General features: G+C 36.7%; 2 protein-coding genes across 7 annotated transcripts; both read right to left on the bottom strand.

The window, feature by feature from the left end:
• Window positions 1-5,196: 5,196 nt before the first annotated feature.
• LOC139150408 (uncharacterized) lies at window positions 5,197-19,625 on the bottom strand. 6 transcript variants are annotated; one of them, XM_070722762.1, is made up of 9 exons: window positions 19,544-19,625; window positions 15,122-15,237; window positions 14,053-14,514; window positions 13,833-13,918; window positions 13,113-13,344; window positions 12,428-12,472; window positions 8,056-8,333; window positions 7,361-7,566; window positions 5,197-6,743 (listed from the first exon to the last, which is right to left on the bottom strand). In XM_070722762.1, the coding sequence occupies exons 2-7, from the start codon at window positions 15,159-15,161 to the stop codon at window positions 8,197-8,199; spliced, it is 1,002 nt and encodes a 333-aa protein (XP_070578863.1). In that variant the 5' UTR covers window positions 15,162-15,237; window positions 19,544-19,625; the 3' UTR covers window positions 5,197-6,743; window positions 7,361-7,566; window positions 8,056-8,196. The 6 variants fall into 6 exon arrangements, with proteins under 6 accessions (XP_070578863.1, XP_070578859.1, XP_070578862.1 ...); XM_070722758.1 differs by lacking the exon at window positions 19,544-19,625 and adding an exon at window positions 18,384-18,480; XM_070722761.1 differs by lacking the exon at window positions 19,544-19,625 and adding an exon at window positions 17,960-18,079.
• Window positions 6,018-8,140, bottom strand: LOC139148856 (protein decapentaplegic-like). Its single transcript, XM_070720286.1, has 3 exons — window positions 8,056-8,140; window positions 7,361-7,566; window positions 6,018-6,743 (listed from the first exon to the last, which is right to left on the bottom strand). Exons 1-3 carry the CDS (start codon window positions 8,138-8,140, stop codon window positions 6,018-6,020), a joined length of 1,017 nt encoding a protein of 338 aa, XP_070576387.1.
• Window positions 19,626-19,669: the final 44 nt, after the last annotated feature.

The following is a 19,669-nucleotide window of genomic DNA, read 5'->3' as shown; positions in this document are numbered from 1 at the left end:
TAAATCGATGCACTGAATATTGATGTATAGCTTAATTACAGACATTAATTAAAACATGAAAATGAGCTTGACATAAACATCTCACTCTTAGTGAACCGTGTGTTTTGAACGCTAAAAATGAAAATGAAAGCCAAGAAAACAGAGAATGAAGGGCTGTACTATTTACATTTGTGTACACGTAAATTCCGAATCTGTTGAAGTAAAGAACTAGTGAAATCGTTGTGTGTTGTTGTTATTGTCAGGCCCGACACCGTTATGCCAAATTTAGCAGGAGAACAGTCACTAGACGAGTATTATTGCAATATTGATTTTGTTGCACCAAGATCGATCCATTCCGATGCTAGAATCTCCATCCCGAAGCTGAACTGAACGGAACATTGTAAGTATAATGTAAATATAGTAAACAAAAATTACAATTTTGCGACATTGTCAAATCCCCACCTGTTGGGCGTACCGTAGCGATCAAAATAATCGCAATCATACCAATCCATAATCCAATAACACTAGGTCAAAATTTGTAAGACAATAGTTGTAAACATAGACACAAAACAGCACAGAACAGACAGTAAATAGACGGTACACAAACAAAGTCAAATTTCCAGCTGCCGGAATACGATGTCCGATCAATTTCCCTGCACTCCCGTCCCCGTGGAAAACACTGATAAGTGCATTACACGGAATAACCCAAAACAAAAAACAAAAACAAAACAAACAAAACAAAAATAAAAAACTAAACAAAAACGCGGTAAAACCTCGCTTTTATATCCGATACCAGCAGGAACAGAACTATTGGTTCAAACACCATGAAGCCCATTGGCTATACAATGTCTTCAAACGTCATGCGTTAAAACAAAGTCTGTTTTCGATGTTATTCGCATGATTACGTTATACAACTTTCGAGTCCTATTTGAACATCAGGCTACATGAAAAATACGAAACAAACAAAAAAATATTACGAACAGCTATCGACAATTTCAGAATCTTGCAAGACAATTAAGACATACGACTGGACACTTGGGCGATATAGGACACCGTTCGGGCATCCAGCCCATTCATTTTGTCAAATTGATCCGCTACAGAGTTGTGTTGTTTATTCGTAAATGTTCATGACCCTGGGACGGCTATCGGTTTTTTGATGAATTAAGTAATGATTGACAGATAAATGTATCAAAGTTAACAAATTTTACAAATTTCACATAGCTGACAAATCCTGTGATTGGTAGCGTTTAGGTAATAGTTGCCGCGTTCTCGAAATTCAGTCTCTTTTTCTCAGAAACAAACCGCTAGTCTCCATAGTTACGATGCAAATTTTGGCCTTGAAGTGATCAGTATTTCAATCCGTGGTTAATGTCGTGTTAAACATTATAACTCAATGGTGTGTTGCTGTCGCTTTTAACATTGCAACTTTCTGAATAGTAGAATTTCACTTGCAGAATGGACGTCTTTCATACGTTTATGATTACGGCTTCTTGGATGGTTCGGTGCGCATGAGGTAATAGTTTGCCTGTAAGTTTCATCGGGAAAAAGCGATAGCGGTTACAGAGTTGCTTCCAGCCTCTACATTTCACAAAAATGTCAGCATCGACGTTTTCATCTTTTTACTGTTGTCGCCATTTTGATTTCGACTTTCAAATAATAACTTTTAATAATAGTTTTTTTAAACTTGTCACTTAGGAATTTGTTTTGGCGTACGCGGTTGCTGCTACGAGCAGCTGGTTTGCCAATGTGGGTTACGCGTTCATTACACGTTCTGTAGACGACAGACTGCCAAAGTATATTGCTTGAATTTCACTATCACTTCATCATCAATACTTTCATCTAACGTTTATCCTTCGATTCACGCTATTATAAGACCGCAAACATTTAGCAACTCAAGTTGTGCGTATATGATATGAAACACGGCAGGAATAAAAAAAGAGCGCAAGGAGATGAACGCGAACCGGTACATGTCACAGCCGCTCGTGAAGGGACTGTGTTTATGTCGATAAAATAAAATAAAATAAAATAAAATAACACCATTGAAAATGGTATGCTGGACACGAGAGAGAGAGAGAGAGAGAGAGAGAGAGAGAGAGAGAGAGAGAGAGAGATGAACTGGTAACTGCTCTACCGTATCTTTCTCCTGTTGATTTACATTCTACAAAGATGATCGATTTTTCCCACTGAAAACTGGAACGTAAACATTCAAATGAAATAACACAAACCCATTTATTGCTCACGTGTTGACACACGTGAGTATATGTCGCAGCGATGTCTGTCTGTCTGTCTGTCTGTCTGTCTATCTGTGTGTCTGTCTGTCTGTCTGTGTGCTCAATATCTCAAAAACGGCTCATCAGATCAGAATCAAATCTGGTACATAGATTCAATTTGCAAATGGTAAGAACTGATTAGTTTTTGGATGGTGTGGCTTGCTTACTTTTTGCTCATTTGCATAATTAATGATTTTAGAAAAAACGGATATACATTGAGAACGATTGCACACAATTTGATGAGATTTGGTACAAATGTTGATCACATCAAGATATATCAGCTGTGAAAGTTATTAAAGGGGTGATATGAAAGATAATTACTAATTTGCATATTTAATGAAATTTCCTATTTAGGCGTATATATCTGAATTTACTTGATCAAAATTGACGAAACTTGGTATGCATATTGAGGATACTATGATTTAACATTATTGAAAGTCATTAAGCATTTTTACTTCATCCAAATCCAAATTTGCATATTTAATGACCTTTTGAAAGTAAGGATATATATTTGAATTTACAAGACCAAAATTGATGAAACTTACTATGTACATTAAAGATACTATGATAGAACATTATTAAATGTCATTAAGCATTTTTGCTCCAGCCAATTCCTAATTTGCATATTTTATGAACTTTCCTAATTAAGGGTATTTATCTGAATTGACGAGACCAAAGTTGACGAAACTGGCTATGTACATTCAAGATACTATGATAGAACATTATTGAAAGTCATTAAGCATTTGAAGTTTAGCCAATCCCTTATTTGCATATTTAATGAACTTTCATAATCAGGGATATTTATCTGTATTGACTAGACCAAAGTTGACGAAACTTGCTATGTACATTAAAGATACTATGATACGACGTTACTGAAAGTCATTAAGCATTTTTACTTCATCCAGCTCCTAATTTGAATATTTAATGAATTTTTGAAATAAGGGATATATATTTGAATTTACGTGACATATATTTGAATTTACATGACCAAAATTGATGAGACTTGCTATGTACATTAAAGGTACTATTATGTAGGCTAACATTATTGAAAGGCATTAAGCACTTTTGCTTCAGCCAATTCCTTATTTGTGTATTTAATGAACTTTCCTAATTAGGGATATATACTTGGATTTATTTGATTAAAGTTGGCATAACATGCTATGTATATTGATGATTATACCAGGTTATACCTATATTGAAAGTCATTTCGCACTTAAGTTTTCATGTCAGCTAATTAATAGTTTGCATATGTAATGAGCTTTCAAACTTTGGAATATATTGCTTGAAGGACTTGACAAGAGGCAATTACACCTGCTATACAAAGAGGTGATACAATGACAGCAGTCAAAGAAATTAATTATTTCTATTTCAGCTAATTGCGTATTTGAATACTTAATGACCTATAGAGTTTAATCTGTTCTGAATATTGTTCATTATATTGATCATAATACTTTCAATGAAGTTCTAAACATGTGGCAAAGGTTCAAATTTACACATAACTGCAATATACAATGAAACACGTGAGCATTTACGGTTCATATCTGGTTATTTTTGGAGCCTTGGGTAATCTATAAAGCACTATAAGGCTAAATCTGTATTGAGAAAGGGGTACTGTATAGAGATACTTTCGGTCGAGCGAAACGTCAATTCGGAAAGGGCAACGCGTATGGTAGTTGGCAGAAGTTATCTGAGCTATCTGTGCTTATTTATTTGCAGTCCTGTGATCAGACATGACACCTAACACTATGAAAAAGCCATAAAATAACTTACCTGCTGTATATCAACAACTGTATGGTTCTCAAACAAAGCTACTTTAAATACTTTACTCTGCAACAGTCATATCGATCACGGTCGCTAGCAGGTACATCATGTCGGCCTTGGATCAACTGCCTTCATGGCGATGTTGACTGATGAGGAAAGTTAGTAGCATACACAAACGAACAGTGTCATTTTTTGTCATAATTCTTAGACAGACAAACAGACATACAGACAAACACAAAGAGATATACACAGAGAATTTAAAACATCAGTAGCACAAAAGCTCATTCGAATGAACACACAAGTTAAAAACCCTAGTCACGGTAATACCATTTCCAAGTCCTCTGTGCCCCACTCCTCATAATTTAGTACCTCCTCCCTTGCTATGTAAATGAGCAAAAATGAGCAAAAATAAGTCAAAATATTACTTCAAAAATTAATTTCTGCTGAACTATGCAATCAACATCCCCTAAAACCTAATCAGATCTAGTTCCCATCCTAAAAAGTCTGTGTACCTAATTACGTGACATTTGATGAATGAGTTTGAGAGATATCGACGACACAAATCCATAACACACACACGCACACACACACATACACACAGACATATTACAGACACACATACAGACATAACACACGCCAACCTGTGACAATGGCCCATTGGGTGGGCTACGCCCACCGCGTGGGCCAATCACCGAACTGAAAACTGAAAGACGATTCATGCTCGCATACACCCTCTTCTCTGAATATTCCCGTAATTCAAACTTTACGAGGTAAAGAAACTCCATGTTCTCATTTTGACCATTCCCTCCCAAGATCTCATGGTCAATCCAGCAGTACAAACACGACACATGACCCTCAGATGTCAACAGTCTGGACAGTGCGGCCTTCACTTCTGTAACCAACCATAACTATCTGACATTCTGCTTGGTGGCTGGCGAGGCTGACATGGCATAGAATGATGGCCGGGCCCTGTGTGTTGTGTGAACACAAAGTCAGAACCTGGGGTTGAAATCGTCATTTCTTTCCGAAAATTGCCAAATTGTACGTACAAACATAAATACATACATACATACATACATACATACATACATACATACATACATACATACATACATACATACATACATACATACATACATACATACATGCGTGACAAGAAAATACAACATGACATAATACAGGAATGTAACTTTGAACACAGCTTTATAAGTGGAAATCAAAGAAACCAAAGACATTCATGTGCCAACGTATTCTTTTCGTAAATATAGGTGCCCTACAGCGAAATAACATCACATTTCGTCATATAAACTTAAATTTTCCCCCACAATATACTTATTTCTTGTCTTCTGTTTTGGGGGTGTTTGAAACCGTTTGGAGTATTGTTTTCTGGTTCTACAACTGAATACTAGTAAAACGAAAATTCCTTCAACTGTATCTATGTTCCCAAACTAGGGCTATTTTCAAACACAAAGATTGTGGTATTTCAGTAATGTCATCATTGACGTCAAGTAGAAAATGGCCCTGATTAGGTGAAATACGAAACAGAAATAATTGTACTTTTATATAAATGAACGAAACTACCTGTTGGCTGTATAAGAAGTGTCATATACGTATTGACGTAACACCCTGAATTGAGCTCGCGGAAAGCTTAGGGTATACGGTGTGGAAATCACGAAGAAATGAATGCATTTCCGGCGTTCCCGAAGTTTGCCAGCATCAATGGTTTCTCCCCTGTTGTAACACCAAACTGTATCGTTAATCTCTTCCGATGTGACCAAAATTACTGACCGCTGATATAAATTATATAATTTCACTAAGGCAATATCTAAAGTTGGTCGACGTGAAGAACATCGAAACAAAAAATACATCGTAAGCTATTTTAATCTTTTTTCGACATAATCTCTTACGTACAAACAAGCTGAAAGTCAAATAGGCCTATTATATTTCTTTGGTACTTTGCGGTAAGCGGAGAAGTCAGTCCACGTAGCTTCTGTGGTTTCGGTACCTTTATCGACATCCACAACTATCTACAATCATGTTTTCAGCAATATCGTTGACAACAGAACCGTCATCGTCTACGTAAACTACACTCATTGGCCGCAGACTAGTTGGCACACAGCAAGGAGTAGACTCATCTCCGCCACCACTAGACCGAACGATAGCCAACAGTACGGCGTGGTTGGTGATGTTCATGTGCTCCGTCAAGGGGAAAACACATGTTCCACTGCATATGCGGGCGTCGACGTAGTCCGGGAACAACAACCAGCCCTTCTTGAAGTGACGTGCAAAGTGTATGCGGTAATCGTGACGGCGGCAGCTCAAGTGATTCAGAGGCGGTCTTTCTGTCACACTTACGTCTTCGCCACTGGTTAGTCGTTTGTTTGACCTTCTGAGTCGTGTCTCTTTATCAACGCTGATATCGGTTTCTGCCATATTTTCTGGTTGTCTGGTTTCTTTCAGCATATGCGTCAACATTATTGAGCTCAGACCATCCGGATACCCAGGTAATTTCTTCAGGTACACAAGTACCATTGGTGTTTCCCTGTCTTGGCTGGAAAGATAGAAGTAATCCAGCAAAGATTTTGGAGAAAGGTTATCGCCATGATAACTTGTCAGACCCTGAAGATAAACTTTCATGGACACCGTTTGGTTTGACTTCTCGTTGGCCGTTTCATTAACTTCGTTGCTTATGTCAAATGTTGAAAAACGTCTGTGTTTCCCGGAGAAGCTGGCCTGCAACCAGAAGGCAAGATATAATGAGAATCTCCATATATGGTAATAAGTGTACCTGTAAAATTTGTATAGATATCTTTATATGGTGGAACAGGCTCCTCAGCCGGATTTATCTGCAGAACGCGTCTGTAGAAGTACACAGTCTTAATAACGCCCCTGTTTTAGCATTATCTTCTGAAATACATTACATGATCGACTACCATCGATAGTCTACCGAATTTATTCGAAGCATTATTCGTTGTGGAAAAGATTATTTGCAATATCATCAAAATGGGGGAGGGGAGGGGGCATTTAGAACTTCTAATACTGGGATATCGATAAAAGGCAATGTGTTCTGTATTTTGCTTGATGAACCAAGGATGGATTTTTTTATTACAATTAGAGAGAGGAGCGTCATATGAACGTTTGCCGTGGCGAAGTACGTTTCATTTTTTAGGTACATAAATATAGAACCTAACTTTTACCTGTGCGTGTACTGTTTGAGTTGTTCAGCTAATAGCATACAAGAGTTGTGTATTGTTTAAAGTCTGACGTCCAATTGGCCTGCGCCAAGTACTAATATTACAAAGATATAAACTATGCGTGTTTTTTTACTTATCGTAAATGGGCCTGCATACCTCTGTAATGACTCGGTTACTGTCCAACTCAGAGAACACTCCTCGGCGATATACCGACAGAGTCACGTTGACGTGTCGTTCCTTCACGTCCTTTTCTGCATTCCTGCGAAGCTGAACGAAGAAATCAGCCCCGAGTACTTGTAACAAGTTATTGGCGAAGCCTACATCAAATGAAATTTCTACTGCGTTTTCGTGCTCGGTCCAAACTGAAATTGAATACATATAACGAAGACGTGAACTATGATGTGTGTATATATATATATATATATATATATATATATATATATATATATATATATATATATATATATATATATATATATATATATATATATACACACACACATAGGGATTTGTAGCAATACCCCAGAGGTTGATGGGAAAGTCGGTTTCACATAGCTCATACATTGAACTTGGCGTTACAATAGCATAAATAAATTTCAATTTGATAACGTCACTCTGGTAACAGAAATTCCTTTTCAAATTGATACTATAAATGGCGTTGAAAAGTATAAAAATGAATAAATAATAGATAGATAAACAAATTAAAGCAAAATCATAAGTCTTGGTGAGACAACATCAAATGTGGTCGTTTTTTCAGTAAATGGAAAGAAAAAGTCTTAATGTCGGCGACATAGCGCCAGACATAACAAGACTAATAAGTCTAAACGTATTTGTCAAAACTTTTGCTATACCTATTTTACTTGGAGAAATTCCTATGATCCGATTTGCCTTCCTCGCCAGATGTAAACTTCTTCGTTTGATTCCCATGTAAATCATCTTTGAGTCTTCGATCTTCTCCTCCAAGAACCTGTGCATATATTTGAATACGGATGCTATGTCGTCCATGCTTGGCATCTGTCTGGAGGTGTGTGCATCGTTGATGTTGACTCGTTTGACTCCTTCAGCAGACGAAGAGTCGGGACTTTTAGTGGTTTGCTTCGCGACGGAAGATGCAGGGAGTCCGTTTGCCCTGTGTAACAACAGGACCGGGAGCAATATCACGTTCAAAGTTACGGAAAGCTTCGACATTTTTCGATTTTTACCACCTTTCCAACGGGAGACCTTTTTCTGTCAGACGTTGGTTTGTATAGTCTGGTTCCCTGCCCCCTTTCTACGGAAAAGGTCAGGTATGCGCAATTCTATTCACGGCACTGATTGGGCGACACTATTGAACATGTCGATTTGCTGAGGAGAGCACCTGCGTCTGCTGCGTCCGCTGCAGTCTTATATCATGTAAACGTTATTTCAAATTTCAAAAACAAAACAAAAAACTAACTCGATTCTGTCATTCGGATAAAGTACACTCTTTCAAAAATAAATCACCTCGTACGACGTGTTGAATAATGAAACAGATTGATATTTTAAAGACTTTTATAATGTTCATGTAACTGCCCTCCCTGCTTTGTTGCTGAGTTACTGTCAAGGGCATACCGCATACCGCATACCTGACCCTTTTCGTTAGCACAGCGCTGCCAGCGGTAGAAAGGGGGCAGGGAACCAGACAAGGTTTCGTGAAGCTGTGAAACCACGTGGCTTTCACATGGGCCTAGACCAATTGCGATAGTGCCAGACCATTTTGAAGTGACAATAAAGCGTGCAACCTCACACACATGCAGAAAATAATTGCCTTGTGCGAGGTTATCAGAAGTTGTGGCAGGAATTTAATAATTTCATGTGACTGCGTCATTTGACACTATTTGACCCTAAAATCCTGTAACATATTAAATAATCAAATCTATATTTGAAAACATTTTGAGAAAACAATTTCTAGACTAAATACGCCTTTACACAAGTATTATATTTGAACAATGTCAACCGTACACAGTGGCGCCTAAACATAATGAGTTCGTGAGAAACTAATCCATACTTCAATGGACTCACGGCTTTTGAACACTTGTTTGCATGAAGCATTCGCGGAGTACAGAGGGAGTGTGCAGCGCATTTGATGATGGACGAAAAAAAACAATTTTCAGTAATACAGGCGTACCATACTTGATTCTACGGCTGTCCAAATTTCTGTCTAATCTATGATTGGTTCTTTCGTTATTACTTATTCCCTGTTAGACCAATCTGTGAAACTGATGAACATATCCATGGATCCTTCAAACATTTTGGAATTGTGATTCAGAAGCTGTGGAACTGATTACGTCATGAACGAGAAGATTTTGTATCCCGCTTCGCAACACACCGCAACACACCAAAAGATTACCGGCAATTCTTTTGTCGGATAAATATATTGAACTATCTTTATTTGAATTCTTGCATCATCGTTTCGGAAGTTTATGACCGAACCCCACCCCCCCCCCACCCCCCCCCCCCCCCCCAATATCTGTATACCCACAGTCTGATCCTGCACAAACCGTATCTGGAAATAGCAGTTATTGTCAAGTACCTCTTTGTCGTTTTGTAAGTTTTGGAGCTCTATAGCATTCCAAAAGTACGGAGAGATTCTAGACAAAGTGATTTATGAAACGTGTCGGCTTTCATAATATACGAACAACTGTCGGCATGCACAAAACCTGGGTCTAGAGCTCCACCAACTCTAAGCCCGTGTGTTAGAACTTGCAATCTGCAGTGTCTGTTCACCTGGTGATGAAGTAATTTTTATCCAATGCCAGCTTAGTTACACTTGCTCCGAGATGTCTCGTAGCCCCACTATAAAATTGTGTTCAGTAATGACAAGAAAAATAAAAATGACCAGATATGACCTGAAAATGCTCACGTGTTTCGTTACATATTGCATTTATGTGCAAATTTGAACCTTTGCCACATATTTGCAACTTTATTGAAAGTGTTATGATCAACATAATGAACAATATTCACCACAGATCAATTCTAGAGGTCATTAAGTATTCAAATACATGTATGTAATTAGCTGAAATAAAAATAATTAATTTCTTTGACTAATGTCATTTTATCACCACTTAATATAGCATGTGTAGGCCTAATTGCCTTTGGTCAAGTCCTTCAATCAATATATGCCAAACTGTGAAAGCTTATCAGATATACAAATTATAAATAAGCTGACATGAAAATGCGAAATGACTTTCAATATTGTTATAACCTGGTAAAATCATCAATGTACATAGCATGTTTTGCCAACTTTCATCGAGTAAATCCCAGTATATATCCCTAATTAGGAAAGTTTATTAAATATGCAAATTAGGAATTCACTGCAATGCTCTCATTAAATATGCAAATTAGCAATTGGCTGAAGTAAAAATGCTTAATAACTTTCAATAATGTTGCATTATAGTATCTTAAATATATGTAGCAAGATGATCATCGAATTTGGTCGAGTCAATTCAGATATATATCCCTAATTAGAAATGTTCATTACATATGCAAATAAGGAATTGGCTGAAGTAAAACTAATTAATGACTTTCAATAATGTTATATCATAGTATCTTCAATGTACATAGCAAGTTTCATCAACTCTGGTATATATATATATATATATATATATATATATATATATATATATATATATATATAAAACAAATTAGGAAAGTTCATTAAATATGCAAATATGGAAAATATGGAATTGGCTGCAGAAAATGGCTTAATGACTTTGAATAGTTTCATAATGTTAAATCATAGTATCTTTAATGTACATACCAAGTTTCATTTATTTTGGTCAAGTCCATTCAAATATAATTTCCTTATTTCGAAAGTTTATTTAATATGCGAATTGGGAGCTGGATAGAGTAAAACTGCTTAATGACTTTTTAGAATATTGTATCATTGTATCTTCAATATGTGTAGTAAGTTTGATCAACTTTGGTATAGTCAATGCAGACATATATCCCTAATTAGGAAAGTTCTTTAAATATGCATATTAGGAATTGGCTGAAGTAAAAAATGCTTACTGACTTTCAATAATGTTAATATCATAGTATCTTTAATATATATATACCAAGTTTCGTCAATTTTAGTCTAGGCAATTCAGATATATATCCCTAATTAGGAAAGTTCATAAAATATGCAAATTAGCAACTATCTTTCATGTCAACCCTTAGATAGGCGTTATTCATAGTTTAGTCAAAGGGCAGTATAGCTGGCTCGAGAGAGCTCTCACAATAAGCCTGCAGCAGTCTGTTCAATCAACCATATTATTAGTTGGTCATTTGCATAAATAACATCTACATAAATTAGTATTCAGATCGTACTTTAGCCAATCACCCCGCGCGCGGCCACTGGATTTTCGCGTGAATCGACTAATTTCTCGCCCTTTATTAAAATAATGATATTAATAACCTTTATTTCATTTTCGAGAACCAGCTCACAGAAATATGCAAAGTTGAAATAAAAACAGACAAATATGAAGACATTAAACTAAAGACATTAAAATAAGAACAGGTAAAGATCCCATCGTATCAAAAGACTAGAGAAATCTAACATCAGAGATAAAGACTGGCTATTCAATCCTTGTGATTGTCCGAACCAAATGTAGGCTGGTGACAGCCACAAAAGATCGCTTATCAAATTCCCATCATTATCTCCTACCTTCCCTACATATTGGCCGTCCGTAGTGTAAATCAGAATAGTGTCCAGCGACGCCGCTCACAACACTTGTGCATAAGTCCAAACCTTCTCACATCTTAATAATATTCATTACTGACCATTATTTACTTGTTGCTTCGGCAGGTTATGAAGGAAAAACCATTTAGAACACGATCGGAACTAATTTGGGATAATCGGATTTCCATATTTTTCAAATTTCTCAAAAGTGTAAGGTGGTATATAGATGAATGTTGCAATATTGCAAAATACTCATAAAACAAGTGTGTAATATAAAAGAAAAACAGATGAGATTACATTTGTACATTAAATCGACATTACTTCACCATCCAATTATCCCAAATTAGTTCCAATCGTGTTTTAGTATAGAGCTGCATCCTGTGTTATGAATTCTCTCTTAAATCGACTCTCAACATTCAAGTATGACACACGATTTTTGACCAGTTCTGTCACACCTATTCTTTCCTGAAGACAGTCTCATACTACAGAATAATTTGTGTCTCTAACGCCACAGGGTTAATTTAGGAGAATAGGGTCATTACCATTATCAGGTATGTCTTCTTTAAATTGTATTGCTATATTTTCACCTGAAAGATAAAACAGTTATTTATTGTAGATTTATTGCTCTCTTCACTTTGAAGATAAGGTGACATGTATAACTGTTGTTCTACGGTTGATGAAAAATTCGCTACGGCCAGGCTTTCAACTAATAGGGAACGAATTTGTATGCTCTTTGCGTGAAACGGCACGAACGATAAACGTGATATGAATTTGAGCATCTCTCTTCAGTCGCCAATATTAAAATTAGAGACGGAGTTGGCTAAACATAGTAACGATGAATACTTTCGTGTATAGCACTCCTTTGAAACACTTTGAAATCGCATCAATAATGCCATATTTTGTAAAATCGCAAACAAATTACTGAGAAATTGTTCGCCAATACTCCTCTCAGTGGCATCTGACAGGGCGATTTGATCCAGTTATTAACATGATGTAAGTGTTTAATATCCTTTGTCGCGATACAAGTCATCTCTGGGGGGAAGGTTAAAAGCGATAGTCAACTGCGACCGGACTATGCCTGTTAAGTAGCTCCTATTCAAGTGTGAATAGCATAGAATGAACTGCATTTGAGTATTTCTTAACAACAAATTGCACAGCACACGTATTTCTGTTAAGGTATTCCCTGGTAATGTCAGAGTTTTGTGAACCAATAATGAAGACCTCTACCTTTTGCTTCTCCTGAATCATCCGTAATTTCCTCCAAAGGTATACATTGCATTCCTGTTTCTTGCCAACTACTGCTCTTTAAGTATTGTCTCAAAAGTTTTGCAGCTAAAGCTTTCTCCCGATCAGTGTAGCTTTCATATTCTCTCTGATATATGTCTTGTAGAATGCGACATTCCTCACATTGCAGCTTCTGGCCAACACCCATGGTACTTGTATTATTGGTTTCTTCAATCTATAACAAATCGTGAAATATACCTCGTTGAAATGCATTATTTCAATAAGTTTTTTATTTGAAAGCTGGACTACTGGAATTGAGTGGCAATATTTCACTTCTCATTTCCCAATTCATGATTTAATAATAGGCCTGATTATAAACGGGGGAAGGATGTGACAGATTGCCATTCAGTAGTCCTGATTTGAATTTTTGGCGATCTTACGTCAATAGTGTTTTGGTATACTGTAGTTGCTCTAACCAAGGTCGTTAAAGTACATCACTATTGCAACATATCTCTTGACACAGATGCTCAGGAGGCGCCATTTAAAGTCAATAAAGTTATGTGTACAGTTCTGTTTCTTTCCTTAAGTCTTTTGATATTGTGTCTAGTCAGTCGACAACAATGGTCGAATTCAAAGCAGACTGCACACAATTAAAAAGGTGTTAATAAATATGCACATATTGGCAAATTTGAAGTACCACTCAATAGTACAAAGGGTACTCACTTCTGGTTCATACTGTATTTCCTCGTCACTAACTTCTTCTATTTCATCTTCAGAGAATAATGTTTGATTAGCAACACCGCCATCTCCTGAAAAAAAAACCATTGCATAGACAAATGAAATATACCTTTCAGATATGTTCGTTGTGTTTCACATGAACGATTTTGTTAACAGAAACATTTGTTCATTGCAAACGACATTTAAAAGCAGTGATTATACTTACGTTTGATGAGAAATTGCTGTATTGCCTGAAATGTTCCCTGGTCATAGATAACATGTAATTTCATCAGATTTCCAGGAATACCAGCTCTTTCAGCCATGGCCTTTGCCTTATCAGTTATCAGCACTGGTTCCATAGCTTCAGCGAGACTTCCAGATTTCGTTGTCCTTTCCAATCTGTACAGATTGATCAGACGGGGTACATGTAACGTAACTGCAAGGGATCCCTTCTCCATGGATAAGACATCAACACACCCACACTTGTCTTCGATGACCTGCCGTACTTGCTGACGCCTGCCCTCATCGGGCAATAACGCATCAATTTCATCTTCAAAAGATGAACGATATGCTAACCAAGCAGCATCTAGTCTTCTTGTTCTCACTTCATCATAATGACTGGGACTTTGACGATATTGGTGATACAAGTCATCTGCTAAACGGAAGATGACTTCAAGACCGTTCACAGCTGCGACAAGAAGACGATATCGTTACAAAATAGGCAAATTCGAATGTTAGGATATTTTTAATTTACTTACTGGTTCTGTGCGTTAACTTTGTCTTAACCCTACCAATGGATAAAATACAACAATATGACAAAATATCAAGGTTATTACATTTTGAAGCTTATTGCTTAAGATTTTAGCAAATGAAGTTTTTTCACTAATTATTTATCAAATTTGAATAATGCCATCCAAAACAAACGTTTTAGCATTACCAAATTTACTCTTGGTCTAATTGAAGTCAACACCAAGTGACATAAACTAAATATAAAGGCAATAGTATAAGCGGTTCAATAAAATGTTATTTATTGATGAAAAGATTCCTTTAAAACACTCTAAAATATCATCGAATTTGTCCAATGGACTGACAAACACCCGAGTGTTTTGCTCATTTGGCTTTGATTTGCAAAGAATGGACCTGTTTAATATAGTAACAAAGAGTAAATTATGTAAAATTCTCATTTTAGATTTTGGAGAACAGTAAGCTTACATCAAAGAAATATACCTCAAACTTCTTAAAGACATATGAATACCAATTTGATGACAAAAATATGTCTGTACTCATACACCTACCTGGCTGTAGATTATTCTGTCTTTGTAGACATCTGTCCATGTCCTCTCTGTCTTCCTCTGCGTTCCTATTTTCTTCAGTCGGTAATTTACAGCGTTTTGTTCGTGTAAGGGGATTTCTGCATACCAGAGTGCAAAAAAGGTATCCTTAGAGATATACAACACTGCATTAACTCTAACTGGTAACGATCGGTTTTCGTCGGTATCCTTGTTTCTATATGTAGGACTTTCAAGGGGCAGAACCTAGCTTCGCAAGGATTTGAGTAATTTACACATAAATTTACATTTTTGCATATCATTTGGATTTAATTAACAAACAGCACTGAATGTAGCAATTATTATGTCTACGCATCTTGGTCTTTGCGAAAACTAAGCTATAACAATGATAGTTTATGTTTGTGATATATAGTAAACGCTTAATACCAAATGACAAAAAAAAACCATTTCGAGTTCAATATTTTTGGCCAAGTCACACTTCAATGACTTTGATCTGGTAACTTTCCTCTATGTCTACGGCTATCATGATCATAAACATGTTCATTATGATTTTCATTTCTTTCTTTTAAACTCTGATGAGGACAGTTTGATAGTAATAAGTGGCTTTCAAATTTCTCTCCAAACGTAAACTCTCTACCAATAAGTATAGCTAAGGACTGTACTTTTGGAGAGAGTTGCACTAGGTCAAATAATAATAGCGGCCTTGTAGTGTTTCTTATGACATCTACATTACGTTTGAAACAACAACTCAATTGTTATGCTCGTTGAATTTTACAGGTCAAAAACAACAACAAGACTAATATTAACAACAACAACAATACAAACAACAACAACAACAACAACAACAACAACAACAACAACAACAACAACAACAACAAGATTTGTTGGTTCCATATGGGAACACCAGAATTCTTAGTGAGCTTCATAATCAGCCATTTAACCTTTTATTTGAAGATGTTTCTGGTGTTGTTGCTGCAATAGTACAAGCCTACAGCACTTCGAAAATGCAGCAGTGTTTCAGTTTGCCCGTACCACTACCGAAACGAAATACTTAGAAGCAGGCTACAAGCTCCGATTCACAGTGATCCTATTGATCGCTCACAAATCAAACGGCCCTTTTCAGGACTACCAAATATTCCAAAAAGAGATCTGCCTGCCATAAAAGATCAGATCGAATGTGTCCGTAGTCACTGCTATGCGTTCATGCGACCTGACATCACGTTGAACGATTTTTTTCTTTGACCTACTACAAAATGATATGCTTTCCCTACCCGCTTCCTAACAATTGTCTATAGACTGCTGGACACGACGTCGTTTCTTCGGACTTTCACTATCTGACATTTTTTGGCAAATTAATTAAAGAGCTACATTTTATTCAGCTCACTGCAAAAAAGTAACACTTGATTCAGTTAACCCAGCGTACAATTAAGCTAGTAGCAACAATATAAATAATAGCGAAGAGTAAGTACAGAGACATCTGAGACGTTAATAAACCATCAATTCAAAGCACGCGTGCTATGAATCGCTCAGGAAATATTAGTGATTTTATCAGCACCTCTGTGTTTTCGAAAAATTTGCTCTTTCCCCAAAAATTCCAGGGGCAGCCCCTGCCCCCCCCCCCCACCCTGCAGGCTACTGCTCTGGGTAAAAGTCTCCTCATTACCGTTCAATGAAACGTCGTCCTGCATTGTTAGAATTATTTTTTCTGTTCGACGACTTACCTCAGCGTTGTTTCTACCTGTCGAAATCATCTTGTGATTCGCAACTTCAAACGGACATATATATCATGTTTGAATGGCCCAGAGTTATTTTCATAGCAGACGTCATTGTCTTGTTAATATCATTTGCCTCATGACTATGACTAGAGGCAGAAGGGACAGCCCCTATGACATATGTCACTGCACTTTAAACATGAGACAAGCGAACTTTTATAATCAAATGAGTCATTCTCTGAGTATGGCATTGAACCGGACGTGAATTAATCGATCAATTCATTTATACTGTCGGCTCCTTAACATATTTACTACTCATCGAGTCATGCTGACGTCAACAAATATATGTTTTGCAAATACGCCAAATAAATATAACTGTGCTATGACGCGTAGTGATCTAATGGATAAATTTTCGGAGTCAGCGTATTCAAGACCACGACAAATACTTTCAAACTATCATTACTGCCTTTAATTTCCTTTCAACTTGGCTACTTGCTTTGAATAGGTGATTCTCACCTCTGTCGGTCATCCTAATTTACGTAGATATGCTGTCAGGCGTCACATAGAACTTCAGTCCATTTTGATCACGTGTGCATTATTGTCCGTAAGCATAGGCTAGCCTGCTATCCTACCAATATTCTACTCATAATTCATGTGGACAAATCACAACGTTTAAAGGTGCGTTCTAAATCAGTCTCCAAATAATGCAAATTAGAGAACGATTTTGCATGGCATGAAACTTACAACATCTAATGTCAAAACTTATACAACTAATAATTAGTATAAGACGTATACACTTTAAAAGACTCAAACAATGATTGATCACAAGTGTGTGAAACCATAGGCAGTTTCTCTACTGCATATGGTGAAACCCAAGAAATGAACATTCAACGTTAGACTATGATTCAACTTACTTGATGTGCTGCAAGATTCATTGTCGTTATTAAGTAACTAACTTTCTCTTGATCAAAACTTCGATGGAGTCGTTCATTCCATCATCAATGGAGATATATTTTGTAAAGTTTTTCGACGTTTATGATGTATATTTCTCTCTACAAGCCGAGTTCGTTGAATACGTACTTCACATCTTTTTTCGAACAAAATTTTGTTGTAAACGGAAAAATAAACTTACGTTTTGGTGACCTTTTGTGACTGATTTTAATCGAATATTCCCAGAGGTATAACCTCACTTCAATATATTATGTTCCTGACTCATATCATTATGAGCGTCATTTTCTGCTGCGTCAGAAATGAGCTTAACTCAGGTGACGCTTCTAAAACGTAGACTTGTTCAAATGACACAAATGCTAAATGACTCAAGATATTGTCATATTTGTTTATAGCCGACGGGGAGAACTTTAACCTTTGTCCAGCCACGGTTGTTTATTTCAATAGGTTTCATTCATGAAGTTGTATGTGTCACCACTGCTGGGATAATTTCTCCACTTCTATACTGAAGACCATCAGTAGAGATAACTTGGTTTAGGCGACTTTTAACGAGAAAAACTTTTCACGATCCAATATCGTATTGAAATGTTTATCCGTCTAAATTTTACCTGTGCATCAAACTCCAGAGTGGCCGCCATACTCTGAAGAATGGAAGTGACACGTGTACAAAGGTGACGAATGCATGACGTCACTCTGTCAAACGTCACGCGCTCACTATACGTTTGTGCACGTACACAATGTTTTCGGTCTTCAAATGTTTACATGTCCTCATACAAGTACAATTAGGACCTGAACTATGGGGTAAGCTATACAAGTTTCGGCTACTATGACAATATTTTCCGGCCTAAAATTGCGCTGTTCCATAAATCCCTTCAAATTTTCGTTTTGATGGGGAAAGCTGCAGCCGTTCGTATGCATACTTTGAAAATTAGAAGTGTAGTTCGGTATCTTGAAAGTTGTTATTTCACGGTAATGGTCCCCGAGATGGATAGTTATTGTCCTTGGTGTATTGTTCAATGTAATAATTGATATCAATATGACAGTCTACACATTCATAATTATTATACCATTGCATTGCCTTTTATATTTCGTATCCATATAAAGGTGAGTGTTTACACATTTCCAAAAGTCTTGGGAATATGTAGGTGAAAAAATAAAATGTCTTTTATGCAAATCAGCCGATAAAATGCCTTTCAAACTTCAAAAACTTTTGAGAAAACTATAGAAACGCTTTTAATATTCATCAAAGTACGACACGAGATTTGAAAATCACGCAAACTGTGACTGCTAAAATCAAATCGATGAAAAGCTAACCGATTATTTTAGTGACGAAAATGCATTCTTGAGTGATCTTTGCACTCTTGCCATTGGGATATCTATTATTCATGTGCACATTGCATGGGTACAACTTTACAAACACGTTTTTGTCAGAGAAGATTCTCAACGTCATGAAACATGTTCTCCTGGTTTGTTCGACTTGTTTTTAAAAGCCTCTTTAGAAACTTTGCAGCACGAATGCAGTGAACGTCCACTTAAGGGGTTAGGGAAGAAGATAATGGATCAGACCAAACAGATTAAAAAATCGTAATTTGTCCGAAAGTTTGCCTTTGGCTTATTTCGTCTAGCTTTTAACGGTGCTTGGTGTCAAATACTACAGATTTCGAAACAAAGTAATATTTCAGGGATAGCAAGTCATTCAAAATGCATTACGCTCCGCAAGAATACTGGACAATTTTCATCAAGTGGAAGTATTAATTAGTTGACCTACATAAAAGAGACGGGATGTGGTTAACAGTTGTACACGCGTGCTGTTGTCTTGTCGATGTTCATTCAACAGGGTTTTTCGATAGGTTTCGATGACTCTCCATTCCTTCCGAATTTGCGATTTGTCAAG

The sequence above is a fragment of the Ptychodera flava genome, chromosome 14, assembly GCF_041260155.1.
Source record: "Ptychodera flava strain L36383 chromosome 14, AS_Pfla_20210202, whole genome shotgun sequence".
Classification (NCBI taxonomy): Eukaryota; Metazoa; Hemichordata; class Enteropneusta; family Ptychoderidae; genus Ptychodera; species Ptychodera flava.
Note: the sequence above shows the minus strand (reverse complement) of the source record. Positions and strands in the feature narration are given on the sequence as shown.